We start from the raw sequence: 26483 nt of genomic DNA, 5'->3' as shown, positions 1-26483 counted from the left end.
CAATTTAAATGCATTTTTTGCTGTGAAAATGACAATGGTCCCAAAAATAGCGTCAAAATTGTCCGAAGTGTCCGCCATAATGTCGCAGTCACAAAAAAAAACGCTGATCGCCGCCAATAGTAGTAAAAAAAAAATAATTTATAAAAATGCAATAAAACTATCCCCTATTTTGTAAACGCTATAAATTTTGCGCAAACCAATCGATAAACGCTTATTGCGTTTTTTTTACCAAAAATAGGTAGAAGAATACGTATCGGCCTAAACTGAGGAAAAAAATTAATGTATATATGTTTTTGGGGGATATTTATTATAGCAAAAAGTAAAAAATATTGCATTTTTTTCAAAATTGTCGCTCTATTTTTGTTTATAGCGCAAAAAATAAAAACCGCAGAGGTGATCAAATACCGCCAAAAGAAAGCTCTATTTGTGGGGAAAAAAGGACGCCAATTTTGTTTGGGAGCCACGTCGCACGACGGCGCAATTGTCTGTTAAAGCGACGCAGTGCCGAATCGCAAAACCTGGCCTGGGCATTTAGCTGCAAAATGGTCCGGGGCTTAAGTGGTTAACTGACTAGCCTGCCTGCCTGCTCTATCTACCTGCAAAAAATTACACTCTCTCTGTCTCTCTCTGTTCTCTCTTAACCACCGCAACACACTACACAAGGCCGACCTGCAGGCGGCCTTTTATAGTGTGGGGCGTGTACTAAACCCCCTGAGTCATAATTGGCCAAAGCCACCCTGGCTTTGGCCAATTATGGCTCTCCGTTTTTTGCAAGCTGTGATTGGCCAAGCATGCGGGTCATAGTGCATGCTTGGCCAATCATCAGCCAGCAATGCACTGCGATGCCGCAGTGAATTATGGGCTGTAAAATCTAACTCGAATTTGGCGCGAACGGCCCAAAACTTTTGTAATTCGACGAACGATCGGACATATGAGTTTGACTCGAATACGAAGCTCATCCCTATTAGAGACAAGATGTAATATGGAGCAAGCAGCTGTATCCCCTACTCTGACCCTCCTCACAAAGGAACCTCACACTAGTCTAAACAGTGTCTCTGATTAGCAGGGTGCCTCTCCCTATGCTATCCGCTTGCAAATGCTCACCAAAGGCAGAGGGGCACTGCTATTCATTAGCATTTTTCCAATCAAGATGGCTGCTAATGGTCACTGAGGATGGCAGCATCCAATCTTGCAGTTGTGTCCCCTGCGATACCTATGGAGGCTACAAGGGTACATCATTCCCCCTGGTATTATACTCAATCCCCAAGGTAGCAAGGCGCCACCTGCTTGGTGGAGTAGGAACTACACCTGCCAACACTACAACTGGACAGTGAAAAGAGAAGCAACACACTGGTGAGCTTATTTCCCAGGCACACTGCTTTTTTCTTGTACCAGCATGCTCCTTCCAGTGCAGAGCAGCTAATTAACCCTTCAGGCTGCTTATCCTTCCCCCATCAAAGATCTGTTGCACAGGGACTGTCAGAGGCTAAAACAAAGACAACATCAGGTACTTACATTGCTTGATTTAAAAAAAAATATATAATTAAGGGCATAATATTGAATGCAGAGCTGCAATAAATGGTATCCTTTAAATCTGCCTGGCCACAGTGCAGTAATTTTAACAATTGTATACACATTAAAACAAAACATACCGTAGTATTTTCAAATATTTTAGAGGTCATCATTATAGGTAATACAGACTAGTTATGTTAGGATTGCTTCAGGTTTCTAATTTTAAAAGTTATGTATTACTAGGATTGTTATTAATGTAACATAATAAAACATCACAAAACAACTTACCTGTGCTCCTTTATTCATATCCACACCATACCATATGGGCTTGAAATTATCTCCCCCTTTACCAGTCCACCAGGTCTTAATAGGTATTTTGGCAGGATTTGCTGATATACAAGTCTCCCCTGTTTCCATATTACAATAAACCTTGATGGCATCTTCAGAGCAGCCTTGGTTTGGATCTATCCAGTACTCTCCTGGGAGCAAACAAATTGAAATATATGAATACAACAAATATAGTTAATAAAATTGTGAGATTTCAAGATAGTTAAAGATGTATAAATATTTATATTGATAAATAATATGTAAAGAATAACTCATTATACTCCTCTGCGATATGAACAAAAAATAATAATAAAAAAAATGTGTGAAAGTGACACAACTGCTGTATGTACAGTATATACTCGAGTATAAGCCGACCCGAATATAAGCCGAGGCACCTAATTTTAACACAAAAAAATTGGAAAACGTATTGACTCAAGTATACGCCTAGGGTGTCCATCTGCATGCCTCACTGTTCCTCACTTTGCCTCACTGTTTCCATGTGCATGCCTCACTGTTTCCATGCCTCACTGTGTCCATGCCTCACTGTGCCCATGCCTCACTGTGCCCATGCCTCACTGTGCCCATGACTAGACTGACGTTTAACATGGGAGTCTATGGAAGGGGTGCCCGGCTTTGAAAAATCGGTGCTCCCCAGCTGTAGGTACCCCAGACAACAAACTTTGCACACTTGTAGAGGAGAAATTGGGCTACATGTGTGCCAAGTTCTTACATGGAAGTCTATGGAAGGGGTGCACGGCTTTGAAAAATCGGTCAACACTCCATTGGACTTTGTATTACTTTGGATATTTGTTGAATTTGTTTAATTAATCTTTTCACAATAGCACTGTATTTTGTGTATTTTATATTCAAGATGTAAAGAATCATGTATAATTCATCTTTTACTCACCACTTTTCTTTGAAGAATGACATTGTTTCAGATCATCACATGTGCGTGCTGGATTCTTCTTAGAGCCATCAGGTCTACGCATTGTCTCTATTTGGCTGCTTAGTGATTTTAGAGTCGCTTGAACACCTGGATCATTCTTTTTACCATCCCCTGCTGCTTCATCTTCAGTGAATTCTGGAAGAGGATCTGGCATAGTATCATCATAGCCACCTAATAGATCATCTAAGGCAGCTGTTAGAAGGCCTGGGGGTCCAGGGGGGCCTGGTGGACCAGCATCACCAGGGGGGCCCTAGATAAAAAAAAGTATTTGCTTGTGAAATTTTCATCACAACCAATAGCTATTTTACTGTTATGTACAGTTAAAGCAAATACATAATTAAGTATGTAATGACATTTACCTCTGGCCCAGCTTCACCAACAGTCCCTCTTGGTCCTGGAGGTCCAATCGGTCCACTTGATCCATGATTACCTTCTTTACCTGGAGGCCCAGTTGGACCAGGTGGACCCTATATAAGTTAAAAAGCACATACAATTATAATGACTTTTAAAAAAAATGTCCAAAGCTCCACTCAAGAATTGTTCCTCTCATCATACATGGACAGGACAATCCGGGTTTGACATAAAAAGATATCAGCTGCACTCCAAATGTAGTTCCTCTTGCTTACAAGGACAGGGGAACTTTAATACTTGTGGACAAGCCAGGAGTGGTGAAACATGTCATGGAACGTTTATTTTTGAGTGAAGGCATGTTGTATGCAGTCACTTTGCTGATAATCAAGGGGAACTCAATTTGTAGTGTGGCAGTCATTTTTTTATATCTTTCACACTCAAAATGTATTATCAAAGTTATACTGATAGTATATTAGGTAACTCCAACATTATGTTACTGTTTGGAAAAAAACAAAACAATCCTTAAACTGTTTTGTATTTGTATACTGCAATTGAAGTACAGTCCACCTGCTTTCAGATTCAGGTGCACATAAGAGGTTATTTAAAAGTATGGTGTTTAAATGTAATTTGCTGAGCAGCCCAGATTTAACCACTTGGCTACTGGGCACTTTTACCCCCTTCTTGACCTGCCCAATTTTAAGCTTTCAGTGTTTACGCACTTTGAATGACAATTACACGGTCATGCATCACTGTCCCATATGAAATTTGTATAATATTTTTCATACAAATAGAGATTTATCTTAGTGGTATTTAATTACTACTGTTTTTTTGCTAAACAAACAAAAAAATTACGAGAATTTTGAAAAAAATTAAAATGTTTTTTCTTAGTTTCTGTTATAAGATTTTGCAAATAATAGGATTTTTGAATACAACTTACCTGTAAAATCCTTTTCTTGGGAATACATCACGGGACACAGAGCCTTAATTACTTAATGGGTTATGTAGTCACCACAGGTGATTGGACACTGCTAAACCCAATTAAAAATTAAGTTCCTCCCCAATATAACCCCTCCCAAATGGAGAGTAGCTCAGTTTTGTAGCAAAGCAATAAGTGTCCCACATTTAACTCTGAAGAGGGGCGGGAGCTCTGTGTCCCGTGATGTATTCACAAGAAAGGGATTTTACAGGTAAGCTGCATTAAAAAATCCTATTTTCTTGCTCATCCATCACGGACACAGAGCCTTAATTACTTAATGGGATGTCCCATATCAATACTTTAATTGAGGGGAGGGAGACACAGATCAGAAATAAGAACGGTATCAGGCCAGAGGATCTATACTGCTGCTTGCAGTACACTACGCCTGAAGGCGGCATCCTCGTACCCTCTCACATCTAACTGGTAGAACTTAGTAAATGTATGGACTGAAGGCCAAGTAGCAGCCTTACAGATCTGAGCCATGGAGGCTTGGTGATGCACTGCCCATGAAGTACCAACTGCTCTATTCGAGTGCGCGTTCACCTGAAAAGGAGGAATCTTCTTTTCTAAACCATAGGCTTGAATAAGGACTTGTGGAATTCAACATGCAATAGTAGATTTTGACACTGCCTGGCCCTTTCTTGGGCCCTGTGGCAGAATAAACAGACAATCAGTCTTCCGTATCTGAGCCGTAGCTTGCAGATACATTTTTATCGCTCTTACAACATTTAGAGAGTGTAAACTCTATTTTTCCGCAGACTGTGGATCTGGAAAAAAAAGATGGTAGGACTATATCTTGATTCAGATAACATCCTGAAACCACCTTGGGTAAAAAAGTCGGGTTAGGACGCAGCACCACCCTGTCATCATGAATAATCATATACAGTTCTTTACACGAAAGAGCCGCAAATTCCAATACCCTCCTTGCTGAGTATATGGCTACAAGAATGAGAGGCAAGCGTTTTTTTTTAAAAATACAGACAAGGCCGAGATTTAGCCCTTGATAGTGCTCAAGGCCAACTTCATATTTAAGCCCAACTGAAGAAAGGCAAGCATCCTATTAATGACATACTTCCTAGGATGCCATGTTCTGGGTTCACACCAGGAAACATATGTCTTCCAGATTCTGTAATAGATGAGCCTTGAGGCCGGCCTCCTAGCATTAACCAGGGTGGATAGGACTGGACCTGAGAGACATTTTCTCAGAATGTGGGCCTCAACAGCCAAACCCTCAAATTTAGACTTTGTAAGGCAGGATGTAATATTGGCCACTGCGATAGTAGGTCCGAGCGTAGTGGGAGAACCCACGGTCTTCCTTCTGCCATCCTTGCGATTTCTGCGTACCAGGGTCTCCTGGGCCAAGCCGGGGTGACCAAAATCACCAGCTTTCCTTCCCTCTTGACTCTCTGAAGGAATCGTGGGAGAAGCGAAACTGGAGGGAACGCATAAATCAGAGAATATCGCTTCCATTAAATTGTCAGGGCATCCGACCCTTGAGCAAAGGGATCTCTTGTTCTTGACAAAAAGTTGTCCAGTTTTGTGTTGAACCTGGAAGCCAACAGGTCCACATCTGGGGTACCCCATTTCTGACGTTTGATTTGAAATATGTCGGGTGTAGAGACCATTCTCCTGGACTCACCTGCTGGCGGCTTAAAAAATCCACCTGTCAATTTTCTACACCTGGAATGAAGACCGCAGACAGGCAAGGAATATGCCTTTCTGCCCAGGACAGGATATGATTCACCTCTCTTTGAGCATCCATACTTCTGGTGCCTCTTTGGTGATTGATATAGGCCACAGCCGTAGCATTATCAGACTGTATCCGAACAGGACAACCCTGCAGTCTGTAAGACCAGACTCTGAGGGCCAGATGAATTGCCCGAATCTCCAGAATGTTGATGGGTAGGAGCTTTTCGGCTCCAGGCCACTTCCCCTGGCTGATGCTTCTTCCAGAACTGCCCCCAGCCTAGAAGGCTGGCGTCTGTGGTTACCATTTTCCAGGTAACTGGAGTAAAGGATCTTCCTTTTGATAGATCACTGGGGTTTCTTGGGGGACCCCTGTATGCATTTGTGGCAGAGCCTGCAGCAGAGGAGGTGAGTTGTGTTTTAATTAACCAACTTCACTGAGCGTGTCATGGATGGCTATGTAGGAATACACCAGGTATGTACTTACTCCATCTAGTGGTGAAAACCAGAAAAGACATCCTAGATAACATTTACTTTAAAAATTATCCTCTCTTACCTTATCCACGCCGCAAGAAAGCTACTAAAAAGTAGATCCAGCTTTCCCCCATCACAGCGGGTATGTTGTGCCAACCTTCAGGTTTACCAAGGGTTCCTACTTAGAGGAACCTCATACCTGGACCTGTAGAAGACTCTGCCAGTAACTTTTCGTGCCACAGTTGCATTGGTACACCAAAGCCTGGATCCCAGAGCCCAGACCTCCGCAGAGAGACATTACAGGCAAACCTCATTTCTTCTTTACACGAGGCCCGGGCACCACCCATCTTAGGTTTTTGATATCGGCCCGAGGTATGGATCCGGTTATAGCTCCTAGCCCTCTGCAGAAGACCATCAAAAGAGCTTTTTCTTCTTAGCACATGTTCAACGTGACCAACCACCTTAAACACTGGCGAAAAAACTGAAGTACTCTCCATTTGGGAAGGGTTGTATGGGGGAGGTACTCGATTTTAATTGGGTTTACCAGTGTCCAATCACCTGTGGTGACTACATAACCCATTAAGCAATTAAGGCTCTGTGTTCTGTGATGTATGAGCAAGAAAAGTAATTTTTCTTCTTCACTGATGTGCACTGATGAGGCTGCACTCATAGGCTACACTGATGGGCGCTGATGAGGCAACACTAATAGGCGGCACTGATGAGGCTGCTGTAATTGGGTTGCACTGATAGGCACTGGTAGGCTGCTGTAATTGGCACTGATAGGCTGCACTGATTGGCACTGCAAGGCACTGCTAGGCTGCACTGCGATGCTTATATAGTCTTTTTTACTATATTGGCTGGTATCACAGTATTAATAAGTGGCTGCCAACATTCTTCTTGTCTTTTTTATAAAATTCATGACTGAGCACGGATTATTCCACTGGATGTTTTTAATTTGCATAACTTGTGAGTCTGACCGGCTTTCTATTGAGCCGGTTCACACATGTCAGGGGCGGCTGTGGTGTGGTTTTAAAAAGGGTCCTTTTTGGGTCTGGTTCAGGTGCGAATTCAATGAATAATTTGCACCTGAACCAGTGAACAGAAATGCACAGGACACCGGACTGCATACTGCAGGCTCAAATACGTGAACCCAGCCTTAAAGGAAAAATATTGCCCCTCCAAGCATGTGACATTGGAGGTGTTGGAAAATAAATGGGCTCTAGCAGAATTTGCAATGTGAAGCAACATAATTTAGTCTACTGCTGACTTAAGATGCTTTATATCTTTAAATAGTCAAAAAATTGGTTTGTAATCTTTGCATTATTTTCTAGCACACACATTATAACCTGTATTTGTTCTTTGCTCCATTGTTCGATTATACAAAGTGGATACTACTTACTAATAAGGCAACAGTGTAATCATTTTAAGACTTACTCTGGGGCCGAAAGGACCAGGAAGACCAGTAGCACCTTGTTCTCCAATAATACCCTAAAACAGTAAATACGTCAGTTAAAACAGAATAGTATGTAACACATTGCAATTACAAAATGCAGAAATTATAATATTTTAGGATTGATTAATGCAGATTGATTATTGCAGATCATAAACAGTTAAAAAATATGTAGACTGTGCATTTGTTTTATATGAATATTACGAAGATAAATATACAGTGCAAAATTCAGATTAAACCGATTCATACATTAAATTTAATCTATACTGAAATTATCATTTACAACTACTTTGCAGCTCTGCCAGGATGTATAAATAAAGAGTAATAGGAAGGCTGAAATACTTACCTTACCTATAGCAAATGCTTCACTATGCCCACTCCAGGCCTATGCTCTTGGCTACTTGGTCTCTGTAGAAGGAGGGGACTTCCACTTTCCTACTCTGATACAAATATTAAGTACTGCATAAGAACTGAGAATTTCCTAGGTGACTTCCTGACCAGTAACCTTGTCACTTAACGTGAGAGGTTTATATGCTTCTGGCAAAAGACACAACCTGTTTAGGGAATTTAAATGTCTCCATTGTGATATTGCTTTTCTTCAGGAGACCCACCCATACCACTTCTACTAAACTTTTTTCTCCCGATTATTCCAGCTGGTACTATGGTTTAACCGACATACATAAGGCAAAAGGGGTCGCAATTGGTTTTCACAAAGGGATTTATTTTCAGTGTGTTACTAGATTGGCTGATGATTGTGGTAAATACCTGTTCTTAGAGGGGCACTCTGGTTAATACGCCTTGTACACTAGCGAACATTTATGCCCCCAATCAGGACCAAGACAGGTTTATTTCCAGTACCCTGGCCCAACTAAAAGACTTTGTTCGGGCTGTATTATCCTGGCAGGGGATTTAATGTACCCTTAGAACCCGCAATAGACACCTCTCAAGGCACTTCTTCCATTTCCCACAAACGATTAGCTTTCATCTGTAAACGCCTACACGACATTCAACTTATGGACACTTGGCGAGTGTTACACCAAAAAGGCAGAGATTATTCCTATTTTTCACACATCCATTAATCCTACTCCAGAATAGATTATATCCTTATTGATCACTATTACCTAGCATGGCTGCAACAGGCCAAGATAGAGGTCTCTACCCTATCTGATCATGGCCCGTTTTGGGTTAACCTGACAATCCCCTTGCTCCCCCACAGGAAAAACAACTGGAAACTCAATGACTCCCTGCTAACTGATGCTGTTGATAGGACACAGATAGGCACTGAGTTATCCCGCTATTTCGCTGAAAATTCAATCCCCGACATTACAACAGGAACGATCTGAATACACATTGCATTCCAATAGGTGGATGCGAACATTAATATGCTGCCTATGCTGATAACATCTTATTCTAAATACAGCAGCCCACAATCTCCTTACCTAACCTGATGTCTGCCTTTAAATATTTTGGTTCCATATCTAATTTCAAGACCAACTTATCCAAATACGAAATTCTTAAGTCCAGTCTCAGTCCCACTTGTAGGAGCTAATAACTTAAATCCTGCTTTCCCCTTTGCCTGGCAACCTCACACTATGAAATACCTTGGGATCTACCTGACTTTCAGCCCTGCTGTTCTATTTCAGGCAAAATGTACACCTCTTCTAAACTCTATTAGGAAAGACTTACACAAATGGAACCACCTAGCTAACTCCTGGTTGGGAAGGATTAGTGTTGTCAAAATGAACGTATTACCCAGAGTGCTATTTCTTCTTCAAATAATACCATACTAAATCCCCCCAGGTTACTTTTCAATGTTATTATCTACAGTACTTAGATGTGTATGGCATCGGAGACGCCCCCCGCATCTCATGTGCAATACTTATCAGACAAAATAATAACAGGGGTTTAGCCCTCCCAGATTTCAAAAAGAATTATTTTGCTGTTATACTGCAAAGAACTTCAGACTGGAAACATCATGTTGACTCTAAACTGTGGGTCCAATTAGAGCATGACCTAAGTGGTACAGATCGATTCTCACAACTTTGGATCCCTAAGGACTACAGGAACTTTTCAGAACTTACGTCTCCTCTGACATGGTCCACTATCTCTATATGGGACTCGTTACACAAATCTCATGGCTGGAAGTATAACTCACCCCTCTACTGATGCCTTTGATGGGCCATTCATACTTTCCTCCAGGTCAACTAGACCCACAGTTCCGTAACTGGCTGCCAAGTCCTAACGTTCTCCTCCATCTAGTCACAAATGCAAAAGGACTGTTGCCTGGACACGCCATTATCCAATTCACCTCCCCCTCTTTTATGGATTTGGAGACACGCTCAGTTATTTCAATTAATTAAATCTCTACCAAAACCTTTACACCAGTGGAGCAAATTCTGGCAATCTCCCAACCCCCACAGAAAACGATATCTCAATTTTACAAACTATGTTGGAACTAGACACCATTTTGGTTCCTAACTTCATAAGGGCCTGGGAACTGGACCTTCAACACAATCTCACAGATATCCAACATTCTACTATACTCCACCTCACACATATCTCTTCCATTTCATCAAAATTTGCTGAAAACAATTATAAAATGCTCTCTAGATGCACCTCATCCCAGCTCATCTCCATGATATTTTCCCTAATGTGCCTGCTCTATGCTGAAGAGGCTGTGGTGAGCTTGCTACTCACGTTCACATATGGTGGCAATGCCCTCTAATACTGTACGTCCAAACTGGTCTTCAATCCTACATTGGATTGAAGCAATTCAAGGCTTCCCTATACCAAATGACCCATGGGTCATATTGTTCTATTGTACAGATGAACCAGCCGGCCAAAACAAGCGCTCTATCACTCCTCATCTTCTAGATGCTGCAAAATCCATTATCCCTCACATTTGGAAGCAAACTACTCTCCCTACTGTTCAACAATGGCTACATATCTACCATATGGAAGATAGAGATATGGCCTCTGTTGCGTACAAGATATAGGCCTGCTGGTTTGCCTTCACCTTCACCCAATCTATGCTAAACTTATACCCCAACACACCTGACAAATTCATGTTGTTTTTATTTGATACATTTTGACTGCCTCTTTTTGTTTTAATTGTTGCAACACATTCATAAGGAAATACTGCCTTATCAGTGAAAATGAAAATGGAGGTTAATATGACCTCTTCTATATTGCAACTAATTATCTTACATGTAAGTATTGTGTCACACACAAAATTCTGAGACCAAATTTTTATGAGATCTGTAAAAATAAACCTCTATGTAGTGTACTCAAACACTTTCACACCCATTGTGCCCGCAGATTAAACAGATGTTTGGTTTGTATGGTAATTTGCGTTGGAAAATTATTTACCACAGTATTTATATAGTTGCAATAATATACAATATGAGTGAAAGTAATACCAAGGTGCAGTTATGGATTCGGATTATTCTCTCATTAAAAAAATAAAACTTACAGGTGAACCTGGAAGACCTTGCAAACCAGTAAAACCTCTGTGTCCCTTTTGTCCTCTTTCTCCACGTTCACCATTGTCTCCTTTGTCTCCACGTGGTCCTTGGGGCCCCTATATGGAAAAAAAAGAAACTGGGATTGAAAGGCACATATCAATATAACTTTCACCTAAATTTACATAAAAAAAAAAACATACCGGAAAGCCTCGTTTTCCAGCTCTACCTGGAGGACCCATGGGACCACGGGATCCCTAGCAAAGAGAAATAAAATAAATAAATATTTTGAATATACTGTAAACAGAATCATTTTACCCATCCTAAGTTATGTGAAATGTAATTATGTAAAATGTAAATGGTATTTTGCTAGATATTTTAGATATTCAATGAGAATTCAATATTAAAAAGAATAATGAAGATAAATAAACAATTGTTAACATCTTCAATTGTTGTTTGTTTTATTTTTCTCCCTTTATTTGATAGTGCACATAATTTGATTAAAATTACTTACTATTTCACCTCTTGGTCCAGCTTCTCCTGGTGCACCTACGGGTCCTGATGTTCCTGGAGCACCTTGAGATCCAGCTAGGCCTTCAGGTCCAGGATCACCACGATCACCCTGCAAGATTACAGTCATATATTCAATCAGATTAACCTGCGGTAAGATTCTTGTAAGATTTTCCCTCATTATTGTCCCATTGACACCCTTACAAGAAATCAGTAAGAAGATCATCATTGGAATAGGAAGATGCAGACAGCAGTAAACAACACAAGGGCATATTTACTAAGGGAATAGAGTTTATGTAAAGCTTATTAAATAGAACAAATCTGTATTCACTTTATTTATCCAATCATGCAAAAATGATTTTTATTATCCCTGCATATTTAGGTGTTCAAAATGAACACAACTACCCCGTATACACTTAGCTAAGTAAAGATATGTTCTTTAAAGTGAACAAACAGCTCTTACTCTTTTAGTAAAAAAATATCACAGTTGGAAGTTCTAATCCTTCTTCATTCTACTAATAATGAGTTGTTGTTTTTGTTTGTGTCCCTATTGGAGACATTTCTTATCATTTATTTACAAGTCCCTAACCTGCTTTATCCAAAACTAAATAGAAAGTTTTGATTGAAGTTTGGCTTTAATATAATCAATACTATATACTGGATTGTTAGCAAATCTTACAAAAATGTAATCTGCTGGGCATTCATTCCAATAAGTCAGATAGTGTTCTGTTCTGTCTCTAGAGCAGACAAAACTTCTAGGGCATCTTCTACTGGGGTAATAAACATTATGTTTAGCTGTTTGTTCATACAAATTACAAAAATATATCCAAATCTTCATAAAGCGCTAAAAATATATGCATTAAAAATGTAATTTGGGACTTCAATGTTTACGTAACAGATGACATTTGGTAAAATATAATTTCCATTTGCAACAACTTTCACACAAAAACATATATAATGAGTACATACACGTTTTCCAAGAGCTCCATCTCGTCCAGGGGCACCATCGTTACCAGAAGGACCCTTAAAAATACATATGTTTTTAGCATATTGACAACACGCTGCCATGTTTACTAAATTACCTTTAGTAATATAGGTTTGTAAAACATAATCATTTCTTTTTAGTAGATGCCTTCAGAAATAGATGTCTATAAAACTCAAAGGGGAAGATGCTTGACAGGAAAGGTCTTTTAAAGATATTGATAAGTGGGTTGCATGTAATTTAACATTTAGTTTTTTGCAGCTACTTACATTTAAAAGGAAACATGTTAATTTAAGATAGGTAAGCATGCAGACTAACACAAAAAAATATTAAGAATTGATATAATGTGTGTTTTAGTAGTTGTTTTAACACTACAGGCATACCCCGCTTTAAGTACACTCACTTTACATACACTCGCGAGTAAGGACATACCCGTAAGTGCCTTACAAGTACTGTACAGACATTTTGCAGCCGCGGTAGAAGGAGCTGAAACTCAGAGAGCATAGCCCACCCTGTTCCAGTGTGCCCCTGACACCCCCACTACAGCCCCTGAGACCTCAACTACAGCTCCTGACACCCCCACTACAGCCCCTGACCCCTCACTACACCCTAGAAGTGAAAAAAGGTGTTGTTTCACTTTAAGTACATTTTCGTTTTACATACATGCTCTGGTCCCATTGTGTACTTAAAAGTGGGGTATGCCTGTATACGTTTTTAATTTATTAAAATGATGTTTCATAGAATTAATGCATAATAATAATAATAATAGGGGCTCTAAGATTACATTTTTAAAAAGTAATGCTTCTAATACAAATAATTAAGTAATATAAATAAATAATATATTTTGAAGAAAATAAACACAATACAATACCTCTGCACCTGGCTCTCCAACGGGACCATTAGCACCTGGAATACCAATGGGACCAGATGGACCTTTCTCTCCAGAAGAACCAGTGGGACCAAGTTTTCCAGGGGATCCCTATGAGGGCAAACATATTTTTTTTTTACAATTATGTATTAAACATCTGGATATAGAAGCATGAACAGATACTTTTATCTTTTGTTACAGTTTGCACATCCTCGACCAAAGTTCTGTCACAAAGCTATTATGAAGTTATTATGTAAATTCTCCTTATTCACTAATCACTATGCTGATAGGCAGTGAAAACACTGAAAGACACCAAAGCTGATCCACTAATACATTACACAATACACAATTATAAAACATGAATAATAAAGGGTGTTGACAGAGATTTTATCAACTTATTTTAAAGGCACTACTCTTGGTATCTTTTACCACTATGGACAATTACTCCAGGAGAGTCAGTTCTCTAGTTTCCCCTTCCTCATTGTGCACCACAGCCCTCTCCTCTTCTGAGATTTTAATTTTGTTTCTTTGCTGACCCAGCATATGTTTACCTTTCTTTACCTCCTTACATACCACAAAGCAGCTATAGGAGAGTGAACAAGATAACTGTATTGTGCCACTTGTGTTGTGTGCTGGGGCCAAAGACATCAGATCCAAAAAGGCAGCATCCAGGAGCAGTCTCAGGGCTTTCACAAGGGGGTCTTTTTACAGGTTAATAAAATGCATAAAATGTTAAATGCACAAATAATATGTTTGCTGATCGATCTTAAAAATATCCTTATCCTTATATGATTTTATGTGAAGATTTTTTTTTAAATGAATGGTCTATTGACAGGGTCTTTTTAAGATATGGAACATTTTACTGCAAGAGCAGGAAAAAAAGCAATTAAAAAAAATGATTGGAGGTTTTTTGTTGCAGCCAGTTATATCCATTTTAAATTACTAAAGTCTAAAAGATCAACATTTCGATCCAGAGCAATGAGAGACTTCCTGAAGGGCCAGGAAGCATTTTCTATTTTCCTCCAGTGAGGCAAAATAGGCAGAAACAACTGCAGAAATTGTGAAATGCTGAACTATCAGACATTTTACCTAACTATGTAACTGTATGCTATTAGATATAACCTTCCCCCTCAGTGTCAATTATTTTTCAAATTAAATCACAACTCATACTAAAAATATGAATTATATTGCATTTGTATTTGGCAATGTGTGATTGGGTGTTAAGTAATCTTTGGTCAGAAGACACCAATGTCTTTAAGTTAAAGTGGTGTTCCGACCCTGAAATTTTTTTTAAAAGCCAACAGCTACACATACTGCAGCTGCTGGCTTTTAATAAATGGACACTTACCTGTCCTGGAGTCCATCAATGTCGGCACCCGCAGCTGATGTTTACATCAGTGGTCGGGTGCTCTGCCGCCATTGCGAGTAGGGGAACCCAGCAGTGTAGCCTTTCGGCTTCATGCCGGGAACCCTACTGTGCATGCACGAGGCCCCGCTCCTCTCTCCTATTGGCACAGCGGTCAGGGGAGAAGAAGGGAACCCCGTGGTGATGTAACAGCTCCACGGCAGGGACTCCCGGAGTGGGAAGGACACCTGTCATAGAAAGGTGCCACTTGTGGCACTGGAGGGGGGAGGAATACGATAAGCAAAAGTTTCACTTTTGGGTGGAACTCCGCTTTAATGTGTAGAATGCTATAAACAAATCTTGCAATTATAAGAGGATGATGGCAAACTGATTTACTGGCTATACAGTTTGTTAATAAGTGGTACATGTGTATACATGGGTACTTAAAGGGTCACTAAAGGAAGAAAAAAATTTGCCTAAAATTAATGTCTGCCAGGTAGACAGACAGAATAGTGTAATGATTCTGTTAAAAAACGAGTAAATACCTATTAAATTCCTTCATCTATATCACCTCCGGCATTCTAGTTTCTGTTCTCTCATTCACTTCCTGGTTTGCATTGTTCGTTCATGTAAGAACTACATTTCCCAATATTAAATTGCGGCACGCCCAGTAATTCACACCTCCTTGAAGTCTCTAACAAGTAGAGAGCATCCTGCCACACAGATGTAGTTCCCAGGAGGGGGTGAGAACGTTACTGACCACGGCAGTAAAGCCTCCCATCACGGTGGTCAGTAAAATCAGACAAGCAGGAAGTGAACAGAACAGAGAAGAAATAGAGCAACTTCTGAGCAAAAACGAACAATGAGGAAGTGAAAAGAGGAATGTCTGCAGGTAAAGGATGCTTATTATGAAAAAAAATGTTTCCTTTACAACCCCTTTAAGGTTTAGGGGTGCTTCTGACTACATAACTACATAGGTTTAGGGGGTGTGCCCGCGGCACGATGCCGGAGCTGATGCATGTGGCCGGCGGCCACGATCATTCCATAGAGAGCCAGAGCGGGGATCTGCGTATGTAAACAAACAGATCTCCATTCTGACAGGGGAGTAGAAAGAGATCTGCAGTTCATAGTGATTAGGAACAGCTATCTCTCTCCTCCTAGCTATCTCTCAGTCAGTACACTGCCCCCACAGTTAGAAACACCTCCCTAGGGAAAATGTAACCCCTTGATCACCTCCTAGTGTTGACCCCTTCCCTGCTAGTGACATTTATACAGTAATCAGTGGCTATTTTTATCTCTGATCACTGCATAAATATCACTGGTCCCAACAAAGTCTCAAAAGTGTCCGATCTGTCCGCCGCAATGTCGCAGTCCCGCAGATCATTGCCATTACTAGTAAAAAAAAAATAAGAACAAAAATGCCATAAATATATCCCCTATTTTGTAGACACTATAACTTGCATTTTTTTTTATATATTGGCCTAAACTGATGAAGAAATGTGTTATTTTTTTTATTTTTTGGGGGATATTTATTATACCAAAAAGTAAAAAAATATTAGTTAGTTTTCATATTTGTTGTTCTTTATTTGTTTACAGCTCAAAAAATAAAAACCAGAGAGGTGATCAAATACCACCAAATAAAAAGATCTATTTATATGAAAAAAAGGACATACATTTTGTTTGTGTACAACGTCGCATGAATGTGCAATTGTCAGTTAAAGCGACGCATTGCATATCGCCAAAAAATGGCTTGGTCGGGAAGTGGGTAAATCCTTACAGTCTGTAAGTGGTTAAAGCATTAACACCCCCCCCCCCCCCCTTGAAAAAATAAATTGATTACTGCTTACCAACTTTGTGAATAGCACACTTCCTGTCCTAGGGTAACAGCACTTACTCACTGTACTGTATCTATGGAGAAAGCCATGTTTGCCACCCAGGTTGGACTTCAAACATGTCTTCCTCTCTTCATCTCCATTACATGGGTGATTGGTAGTTTACAGAAGAAAGATAACATTGCACCTTCAGTTTTGCTTACAGGAAGTGACAAGGACAAGTGACAAGAGCAGAGAATGTATTTAATCTTAAAAATGAAAATGAATAAAGCCACCACATTTAAAGACTGGTAAGCTGCAATATATTACATTCTCGTTATTGGATTTAGATATCCTTTAATAATAATTGCTATTTTTTAGTACAATAGCTAATGAAAATACAAGTTTTTAACTGATAAGATTTAGAATGATAAAGAAGTCATATCACTACTTCTGTACTGTAGACCTTCATTTATTTTAGGTCAGTTGTGTTTAATATATTAAACTCATTCGCATATGCTGATCAGTTTTATGGCAGTTGAGTTACTAAAAATAGAGAGTTCAAAACCTGGTTCAGCTGTGCATGGTAGCCAATCAGCTTTTAACTTTAACTTGTTCAATTAAGCTTTGCCAAAAAAAACTGGAAGCTGATTGCTTTTTATGCAGAGCTGCACAAGAGTTTGCACTCCCCAGTTTTAGTAAATCAACCCCATCTCCTATAGTGGAATTAGTTGTGTCCTCATATACATTGCATACCTATTTGCATATTATATCATTTTAAAGCGCAATAACATCTACTACTGAGATACTCACAGCTGGCCCTGGAAGACCTGGCATTCCTCTTTCTCCTCTTTGCCCGGGCATGCCAACTATACCCCTTTGACCTGTTGTTCCAGATGGACCTGGTGGACCATCAGGACCCTAAAATTTAAGAATAAAATGAAAAGGTAAATTTAATATATCTTATTCTAAGTATATTGCAAACACTGAAAAAAAAGTCTTGGTGAGAATATTGATAATATACAAACATGTACAATAGCTGCTTTTATCTTATAAACAATTGTAAAAAGGTTTAACTTTTTTTTTTAACAGCCTCTGTAGAGCTGTTCAAAAGGTTAAAACAAGATCAGGATTTATCATGTTTTGCCAAGTAGTCTAAAGGAAAATCAAGCCTACTGTATATGGCCATTTCTGATCCTATATACTGTATTTATTGGCGTATAACACTCACTTTTTTACCCTGAAAATGGAGGGTAAACTGTGCCTGCGTGTTATATACAGGGGGCTATGGAAAGTTTTTTCCCTCTTAACGTTAGGGTGCGTGTTATACGCCTGTGCGTTTTATACGCCGATAAATATGGTAACTAATGTATTAAAAAGCCAAAATGAAAAAAAAAAAAAAACATTGGATAGGTCAAGCACAGTTACAGTTAAAGTTAAATGACTGAATGAAGCTTAAAAAAAAAAAATATTTTATGTTCTCAGCTGGAATCTTAATACAAAAAAAAGGAAACACATAAAAACAAGTTTAAGTGAGAACAATTTAGTGAGAGTAGTGCTTCTCAAATTAATTTGAAAATAATTAGTTTAACATTTTTTTTTAAGTTTTATGCATGTCTTGTTAGCATTAAATGGAACAAACCTAGACCAGTCAAAAAAGATGGGTAATATGACATCACATACACAATCTTACATGAGTAGTAATAAGCATGAACTGATGCACATTTTTTTCATTCCCTTGAAAAATAATTTACATCTTTAACATATAGATCATTTTAGTACAAAGTAGCTAGTGGTTCTCATTAAAATCCTCTGGCACATCAACATGGTATAAAACATAGTTCAAATCATTCTTGAAAAATTATAACAAATCATACTGGCTGTCCATCATCTCCAGAGTCTCCTTTATCACCAGGACTTCCAGAGGGGCCAGCAGGACCTCTGTCTCCAATTCTACCATGTGCGCCAGGCTCACCACGAATACCTGGTGGACCTTCCTTGCCTGGATCACCAATAGGACCAGGAGGTCCCACAGCTCCCTGTTAAGAAAAAAACAAAAGCACATTTACTGAATACAAACACAAATAAATAAAACATGTTTACCTCTATGGACCCTAAATTACCTAGATTTTAGTTACACTATCTTAGAAATATGGTTCTCTACATTATCCGAGGATGTATTGTATCACAATACTTTTTGGTCACAAAGTCTTGTTCCAAATAACAGGGATGCCATGGGTTTGTTTAAGCCCACATGGTGTGGTGTATTGATGGCTACATTAATGCTGTGCTATGTGTGGAGTGCATGTGCATACAGCATCCTGTCCACTATTTCACTTCTCTCTGCTTTACCAAACTTAGAGTTACTAAACCCAGGACCCTAAATTCACTATATCTGGTCTCCCACAGTACATAGAATAAGGAAATGCAAATATTTTAGTAAATATAAACTGCTAAATACCCTTTCTTATCAGCAGTATATAGCAATCTTGTGACTTCTATCAGTGTCTGGTTACAGTTTTGCAGGAGGGGTTTTCATTCTACTCTGACTGTCCTATCAGACAGCATGACACATGACCCTCTGTCTGCACAGTGCTGATTCGCCCTGTGCTGATCACATGCACCCTCCCAAGAAAAAAAACTCTCTAGCAATACACATAAAACTGACTCCAAAGGCTTTGTGCTATCAGGAGATGGATTGGGGACAGCGGAAAAGGGGGAGGATCAGAGAAGAGAGAATCAAACAGCCTTTTTTACACAATGTTCAGGATTACCCCCTAGGTTCCACAGTACGTATAACAAGCATGCTTTACTGGAGCTATAGTCTGATTTTACTGGGGGTGAATTTAGTGAGTTTAGTAACACTTTATTAAAACATTACTATTCTTGAAAGTAGATACCTTACTGGTTGTCATTAAAAATGCTTATATCAATGTAATGTTATTGTGATATATAAATATATGCTTGGGTGCCACTGAGTTAAAATAGAGTTAAAAACAAACCAGAACTATAGAAGAACGTTATGTTTAATAACAGAGAAGTGCCGTACTACAGCTGAGAAGCGCAGTACGTGTTCTTGGTTTACTTACAGCAGACCCAGGAGGTCCAACTCTGCCAGCCGAACCAGGAAATCCTGTTGCTCCCTTAAAACAAAAAGGAAATATTTTTGCAAAATGAGCATGGAAAAAAGGAAACTGCAAATTCTTTATACAAACAGACTATAAGATGCAGTACTCTAGGTTTTCCTAATTAAGGCATATTCTGTTGCATAAATGTTTTATAATACAAAATGTAAATGAATGGCCTCTGCCTTTCCCACATTACTTTTAGTGTATCTAGTCTATTCAATTGTTTAATCAATACCACAAGTGTTGTAGTAGTAGAACATGAGACAATGGAGATAGTTTATTAAAAGAGTAGCATGTGTTCACTTTGCAAGGGAATTTTCACTTTAAAAAGGAATCTTCACTCAGCTTAGTTAATGTGGTAAGTATTCACTTTGGAAAGAATACAAATGTTCAAGAATAATAAAAAAGATTGCATGTTATTGTATTATTTAGGTAAGCAAAGCTTTACCTTATTCATGAGGCATAAGTAAAAATGTCCTGGCAAAGCAAAAATTCACTTTGCAAAGTAACATATTATACTCTTTTAGTAAGTCACTCTCAAATATGAATAACCTTTTCAGCATTTTATATTCATGGTAATCTACTTTTTAATGTTAGTAAAACTGCCAACATGTATTATTTATATTTTAATTTAACCTCTTTGTTTTGCCATCCACATGTGGATCAGAAACCATGCATTGTGTGCATTCTTATCCGCTAAAGAAGTAAATAAAGACTGTTTCAAGCTTAAATATAATCTCTACGTACCGGGGGTCCTTGTGTTCCTCTACCACCCTTTAGTCCATTCACACCATGAGGTCCCTGAAAACAAGAAAATTATAGCTTTAAAGCTGAAGCAATAATATAGGCTGTACTGTTTTATGCCTGACCTGTAAGTTTGAAAAAAAATACTAATAATATAATGTATTATGAAAGATTTTTATATCATAGTTACATAGTACATAGTTACATAGTAGGTGAGGTTAAAAAAAGACACAAGTTCATCAAGTCCAACCTATGTGTGTGATTATATGTCAGTATTACATTGTATATCCCTGTATGTTGTGGTCGATCAGATGCTTATCTAATAGTTTTTTTAAACTATCGATGCTCCCCGCTGAGACTACCGCCTGTGGAAGGGAATTCCAAATCCTTGCCGCTCTTACGGTAAAGAACCTCTACGTAGTTTAAGGTTAAACCTCTTTTCTTCTAATTTTAATGAGTGGCCACGTGTCTTGTTAAACTCCCTTCCGCTAAAAAGTTTTATCCCTATTGTGGGGTCCTCATAGAAGGTTAATAGATTGGTTTGGCAAGAACGGTTCTTCATGATGCCATGCTGATTACTGCTAATGATACCGTTCTCATTACTAAAACCTTGTATAGTCCCTTATTATCCCCTCCAAGAGCTTACATACTATTGATGTTAGGCTAACTCAGTGTTTCTCAATTCCAGTCCTCAGGCCCCCCCAACAGGTCAGGTTTTCAGGATTTCCCTCAGATGAAAAGGCTGTGGCGATTACTAAGGCAGTGAAACTGATCAAATCACCTGTGCAAAATAATGGAAATCCTGAAAACCTGACCTGTTGGGGGGGCCTGAGGACTGGAATTGAGAAACACTGGGCTAACTGGTCTGTAATTCCCAGGAATGTATTTTGGGTCCTTTTTAAATATTGGTGCTACATTGGCTTTTCTCCAGTCAGCTGGTACCATTCCAGTCAGTAGACTGTCCGTAAAAATTAGGAACAATGGACTGGCAATTACTTGACTGAGTTCCCTAAGTACCCTTGGAGGCAAGCCATCTGGTCCTGGTGATTTATTAATGTTACGTTTCCCAAGTCTAATTAAAATGTTGTCCTCTGTTAACTATGGAGGTGCTTCCTGTGAGGTGTCATGAGGATAAACACTGCAGTTTTGGTTACTGAAGCCCCCCGATTCCCTAGTGAAGACTGAGGAGAAGAATAAATTCAATACCTTCGCCATCTCCCCATCCTTTGTAACCAGATGTCCTTCCTCATTCTTTAGGGGGCCAATATGGTCTGTCCTCCCTTTTTTACTGTTTACATATTTGAAGAATTTCTTGGGATTTATTTTGCTCCGCTATGTGTCTTTCGTGTTCTATCTTAGCCACCCTAACTGCACCCTTACATTTCTTGTTGCATTCTTTATAAAGTCTGAATGTTGATGATGATCCCTCAACCTTGTATTTTTTGAAGGCCTTCTCCTTTGCTTTTATATGCATGTTTACATTGGAGTTAAGCCATCCAAGACTTTTGTTCGCAAACCCATCTCTCCTCTGTGTTCTTTGTTCCTAAGATTTTATCCCAATTCATGCCTTCTAGCAATGTTTGTAGTTTAGGGAAGTTGGCTCTTTTGAAATACAGTGGCTTTGTATTCCCCTTATGTTTCCTATTTGTGCGATTTATACTGAAGCCAATTGACCTGTGATCGCTGTTTCCTAAATAGCCCTGTATTTCCACATTCGTGATTGGGTCTGTATTGTTGATAATCAGTAGATCCAGTAACGCTTTATTTCTAGTTGGTGCGTCTGCCATTTGAACCATGAAATTGTCCTGCAAGACATTTAGGAACTGGCGAGCCATAGACGAATGGTTCCCTTCGCCCAGTCTATGTCCAGATAATTAAAATCCCCCATTATGATAACACTTTCCATCCTTGCTGCTAATCCAACTTGTGATATGAGATTCGTCTCCCCCTCCTCCCTCAGGTTAGTGAGCCAATAGCATACTCCCAGTATTATTTTCCCCTTAGCTTCTTACCTCTGGAGCTCTACCCTAAGGATGCCACCTCCTCCCTAGCTCCCTTGGTGATGTCATCTCTCACATTCACCTGTACATTATTCTTGATATATAGGCATACCCCTCCCCCTTTTTTACCCTCTCTATCCCTGCGATAAATGGTATACCCTTGAATGGTTGCCAGCAAATCATGAGAGCTGTTGAACCAGGTCTCTGAAATTCCAACAAAATCCAAATCCTCCTCATACAGCAGTATCTCTAGTTCACCCATCTTGTCTGCCAGGTTCCTAGCATTGGTGAACATGCCACATAGTTTAGACGGTCGCATACTCTCCTCTTATTGGGTGTTCCAAGATTGCAACTAGGACTGGTTACTATACTTACCTTGGGTTAATGTGCTTTAGTCAACCTACCACTAATGCCCCCAATACTACCCTCTGGAATATGTTCCGCCCTGAATATCTCTACATTTGGACCCTCCCCCCCATCGCCTAGTTTAAAAATCCCTCAAATTTTTCAGCCATTTTTACACCCATCATATTCAGGATTATTTTTTCTGAATGTTTTTTTGAAGTTTAATCTTGAGCCCATCAATAAACCCTATTGAATTCCAATCCTCATACATTAAATACATTGTCACTGCTTTATCACCTGCATTTGGAATTGATTCATGCAGATACACCATGCTTTTAATTGTTATTCTCTAAAAAATAACAGGTCAGGTTGGAAAATGAAAAAACTATAGTGGCTATCAGGTTGGTTTTTTATTGCACTTGACATTCTTGTTACTTACATGTGGCCCATGAGATCCAGAAAGACCTTGAGGACCAGGAGATCCAGCATCCCCTTTTTGACCAGACTCTCCAGGTTCTCCTTTCACTCCAGGTTGTCCATCAGGTCCCTAAGACAAAGATGCATAGGTTGTGTTTCACGATATTTGTCAATTGGCAGTAGCACAAAAATATAAAGAACGTACTCTTCAAATATCTAATGTGTATTCTCAAAATATACCAGCATACAGTATACCAGTGGTTATGGTAAACTAAACTGTGAGTGTTTTCAGAGCTTCAGCTAACATTCTTTCTGACTAAACAACTAAGAGAGTAATTGTTCTATAATTGTCTTTCATCAGTGTATTTAAATGTTTCTATTGTGTGAAAGTATACTGTAATAGGTTGTTGTTACTTGATGAAATTAAAAATGTGAAAGGTGTGAAAGGTTAACATTTAATGGTGTGTACTGATAAGCAAGTCTTTCACGCTCATTAGGCATATCGAGCTAAGCTTTCCAAGCAAATTTGTGTTACCTATTAATACAAAGAATATATATAATTTTAGGTTGCAGTCTTCACTTTCTTTTGTTATACAATGGTGTCGATGTAATGCTTTTTTTGCACTAAATGTGAGAACAATTATACAATGCACTTTAGTTCTAAGGCACATACCGGTGGACCAGCAAAACCAACAGGACCGGTGGGACCATTTTCTCCTCGAGAGCCCTGACACATAGAAAAACATGTAAATAAAAGCTTAAGATAAAAAATATATATAATTTTTTTAGGTCATTTTAAGCTTTGAGGTGATTGCAGCCATATTACTGCACTTGAACAACAACAACTGAGTATTGCCTATAATACTTTTTTTATTTGCGCTAACATCCAAATTTTCAGGACAAGCTTCCAGGGTCTAGCTTTCAGGGACATTCTTTAATGTCCAGGCAGTACTCTTATAAGATATATACAGTATCTTATAAAACCAACTACCGTCTTAGGATATTAATTAATTAAAAATCTGCTCTGCTTGCAGCTTGTCTTATAATCTCCAGTGACCTAACCTCTGGTTTTCATTCACTGATACCAAAAAAGGATTCTTGTTAAATTTTTACTACAATTACAAAAAAAATTACCCTTCACTTAGAAGCACAGTTTACTGTTCCTGCACAGCATTGCTATACAGTAGCTGAAGGACTGTGGGCATGTAGGCAAAGCCTTCATGCCACTCTACAATGAGGAGGTTTCTCAAGAATGAGAGTCTAAAAAAGTGTCACAATGCTTCCTATTGCAGGAATAAAACAATAAACAATAGCAGTATAGGAACTAGCCCATATTAATATTTCTGAATTTAAAAAAACAGTAATCACTACTTTAAATTAGCATTACATGTATATTCAGTGAGGCTAAGAGCTTTTATTCATCAACTTTTGACCCCATGATGGAGCAAAAAAAACATTAAAGTATATCTAAAGATCAAAGATGCCTGATGATTGCCAAACTTTTTAAAAATATAGTTGTGATTTGGGAGTTTTGTTGATGTATCTCTAATGTATGCATTTTAAACACAGAATTTACTTTACCCTTACATATATATTTTTTTCCACACACCACCTCCTTGGGCATGTAGAAGAGCCCTGTGCAAGTCAATACCAGCCTGGTGTTTTAAGATGGGAGCCCCATTTTTGGAAACACATATCTAGTACTGGCAGATGGGCTAATATAATGGCTATGGTATACCAAATCTGCACTTTGGAGAGAACTAAAGTCCGTTACAATAACATAAATAAATTGAAGTGTAAAAAATAAAAACAAATAAAATACCCACAGATCAGACAACAATTATGACTCTCTATTTCATATACAATAAGTCAACATTATTTAGGTAAATAGTCCAAACTTGTGGATCCATTTGCTAATATTCTACAAAAACTAGATTAAGCTGCATTTTATGAAGGGAAAATATAAAAATATTTTTTATAAAAAATGTACTCACAGGAGTTCCACGTGACCCAACTGGACCCATCACACCTCTTGGACCAGGCTCACCCTAAAAAAAAAATCACTTTTAGTCATAGTGTTTCATACATTTAGAGTTTACTTAAGTTATACCATTATATACTATAAAGTTACCTTTTCACCTGATGGGCCTGCAGAACCAGATGGTCCGAGTGGACCAGGAAGACCCTGAGAGAAAAATAAGAATATCATTTTTTACATATTGTATCTACCCTCCTATGCAAAAAAAACCTGATAACGAATAATTGATAAAAATGTTTTTGATTCCACCTCTTAAAACTAAAGGGCACCCAGATATATTTTAAGTGAAAAGTCAGCAGTATTTAAATGTAATTATGCCTGGATTATTTTTTCCCATGCAAAAAAATTATAAAGCATGAACAATATGATTAACAATTTGATTTTTATGTACCTACAACATTTGAAGAACATTAACTGCACTTTAGTGGATGTCTCTGAATCAATGGGGGTTATTTACGAAAGGCAAAGCCACTTTGTACTACAAGTGCAAACTACAAGTGCAAAGTGCACTTAAAATTGCACTGAAAGTGCACTTGGAAGTGCAGTCGCCGTAGCTCCGAGGGGGACATGTAAGGAAAATAAAAAACAGCATTTTAGCTTGCACATGATTGGATAATAAAATCTGCAGAGTTTCCCCTCATTTCAGATCTGAAATGAGGGGAAGCTCTGCTGATTTTATTATCCAATCATGTGCAAGCTAAAATGCTGTTATTGTATTGCAGGCTTTACAGCGACTGCACTTCCAAGTGCACTTTCAGTGCAATTTCAAGTGCACTTTGCACTTGTAGTTTGCACTTGTAGTGCAAAGTGGATTTGCCTTTTGTAAATAACCCCTAATGAGCTATGATATACCCTTATCCAAATTACCACGCTTCCTGGTGTTATCTCAAAACTCTGTACTGCTGGGTGAATCAATCTGCTCAAAAAGTGAACTGGTGATTAGGTGCTTAAGACCAGTTGATTTACACAATAGGAGTGCTAATTTTGCATTTAAGAGAACCAGCCCCTTTTTTCATTTGGGACCAATCCCAATGTTATATTTATTATGACTGACAGGCCATGACATCATTGGGGTATCACATCATTATTGCATAGCTGCTATTATATTAACT

General features: G+C 38.8%; 1 protein-coding gene across 1 annotated transcript in view; it reads right to left on the bottom strand.

The window, feature by feature from the left end:
- Nucleotides 1-26483, bottom strand: part of COL5A2 (collagen type V alpha 2 chain) — a 225972-nt gene that overhangs the window by 14927 nt on the left and 184562 nt on the right. Inside the window, exons 36-52 of the mRNA XM_040357173.1 lie at nt 25465-25518; nt 25328-25381; nt 24007-24060; nt 23356-23463; nt 20575-20628; nt 19789-19842; nt 18577-18738; nt 17513-17620; nt 13547-13654; nt 12663-12716; nt 11698-11805; nt 11387-11440; nt 11195-11302; nt 7707-7760; nt 3145-3252; nt 2747-3035; nt 1801-1991 (exon numbers count right to left, since the gene is read on the bottom strand). Of these exons, the coding sequence (XP_040213107.1) occupies nt 1801-1991; nt 2747-3035; nt 3145-3252; nt 7707-7760; nt 11195-11302; nt 11387-11440; nt 11698-11805; nt 12663-12716; nt 13547-13654; nt 17513-17620; nt 18577-18738; nt 19789-19842; nt 20575-20628; nt 23356-23463; nt 24007-24060; nt 25328-25381; nt 25465-25518 (1722 nt within the window). The remainder of the gene's footprint in view (nt 1-1800; nt 1992-2746; nt 3036-3144; nt 3253-7706; nt 7761-11194; nt 11303-11386; nt 11441-11697; nt 11806-12662; nt 12717-13546; nt 13655-17512; nt 17621-18576; nt 18739-19788; nt 19843-20574; nt 20629-23355; nt 23464-24006; nt 24061-25327; nt 25382-25464; nt 25519-26483) is intronic.

This window comes from Rana temporaria, chromosome 6 (genome assembly GCF_905171775.1).
Source record: "Rana temporaria chromosome 6, aRanTem1.1, whole genome shotgun sequence".
In the NCBI taxonomy this organism is placed as follows: domain Eukaryota; kingdom Metazoa; phylum Chordata; class Amphibia; order Anura; family Ranidae; genus Rana; species Rana temporaria.
The sequence above is the reverse complement of the archived record's forward strand: the minus strand, read 5'-3'. Positions and strand labels throughout refer to the sequence as shown.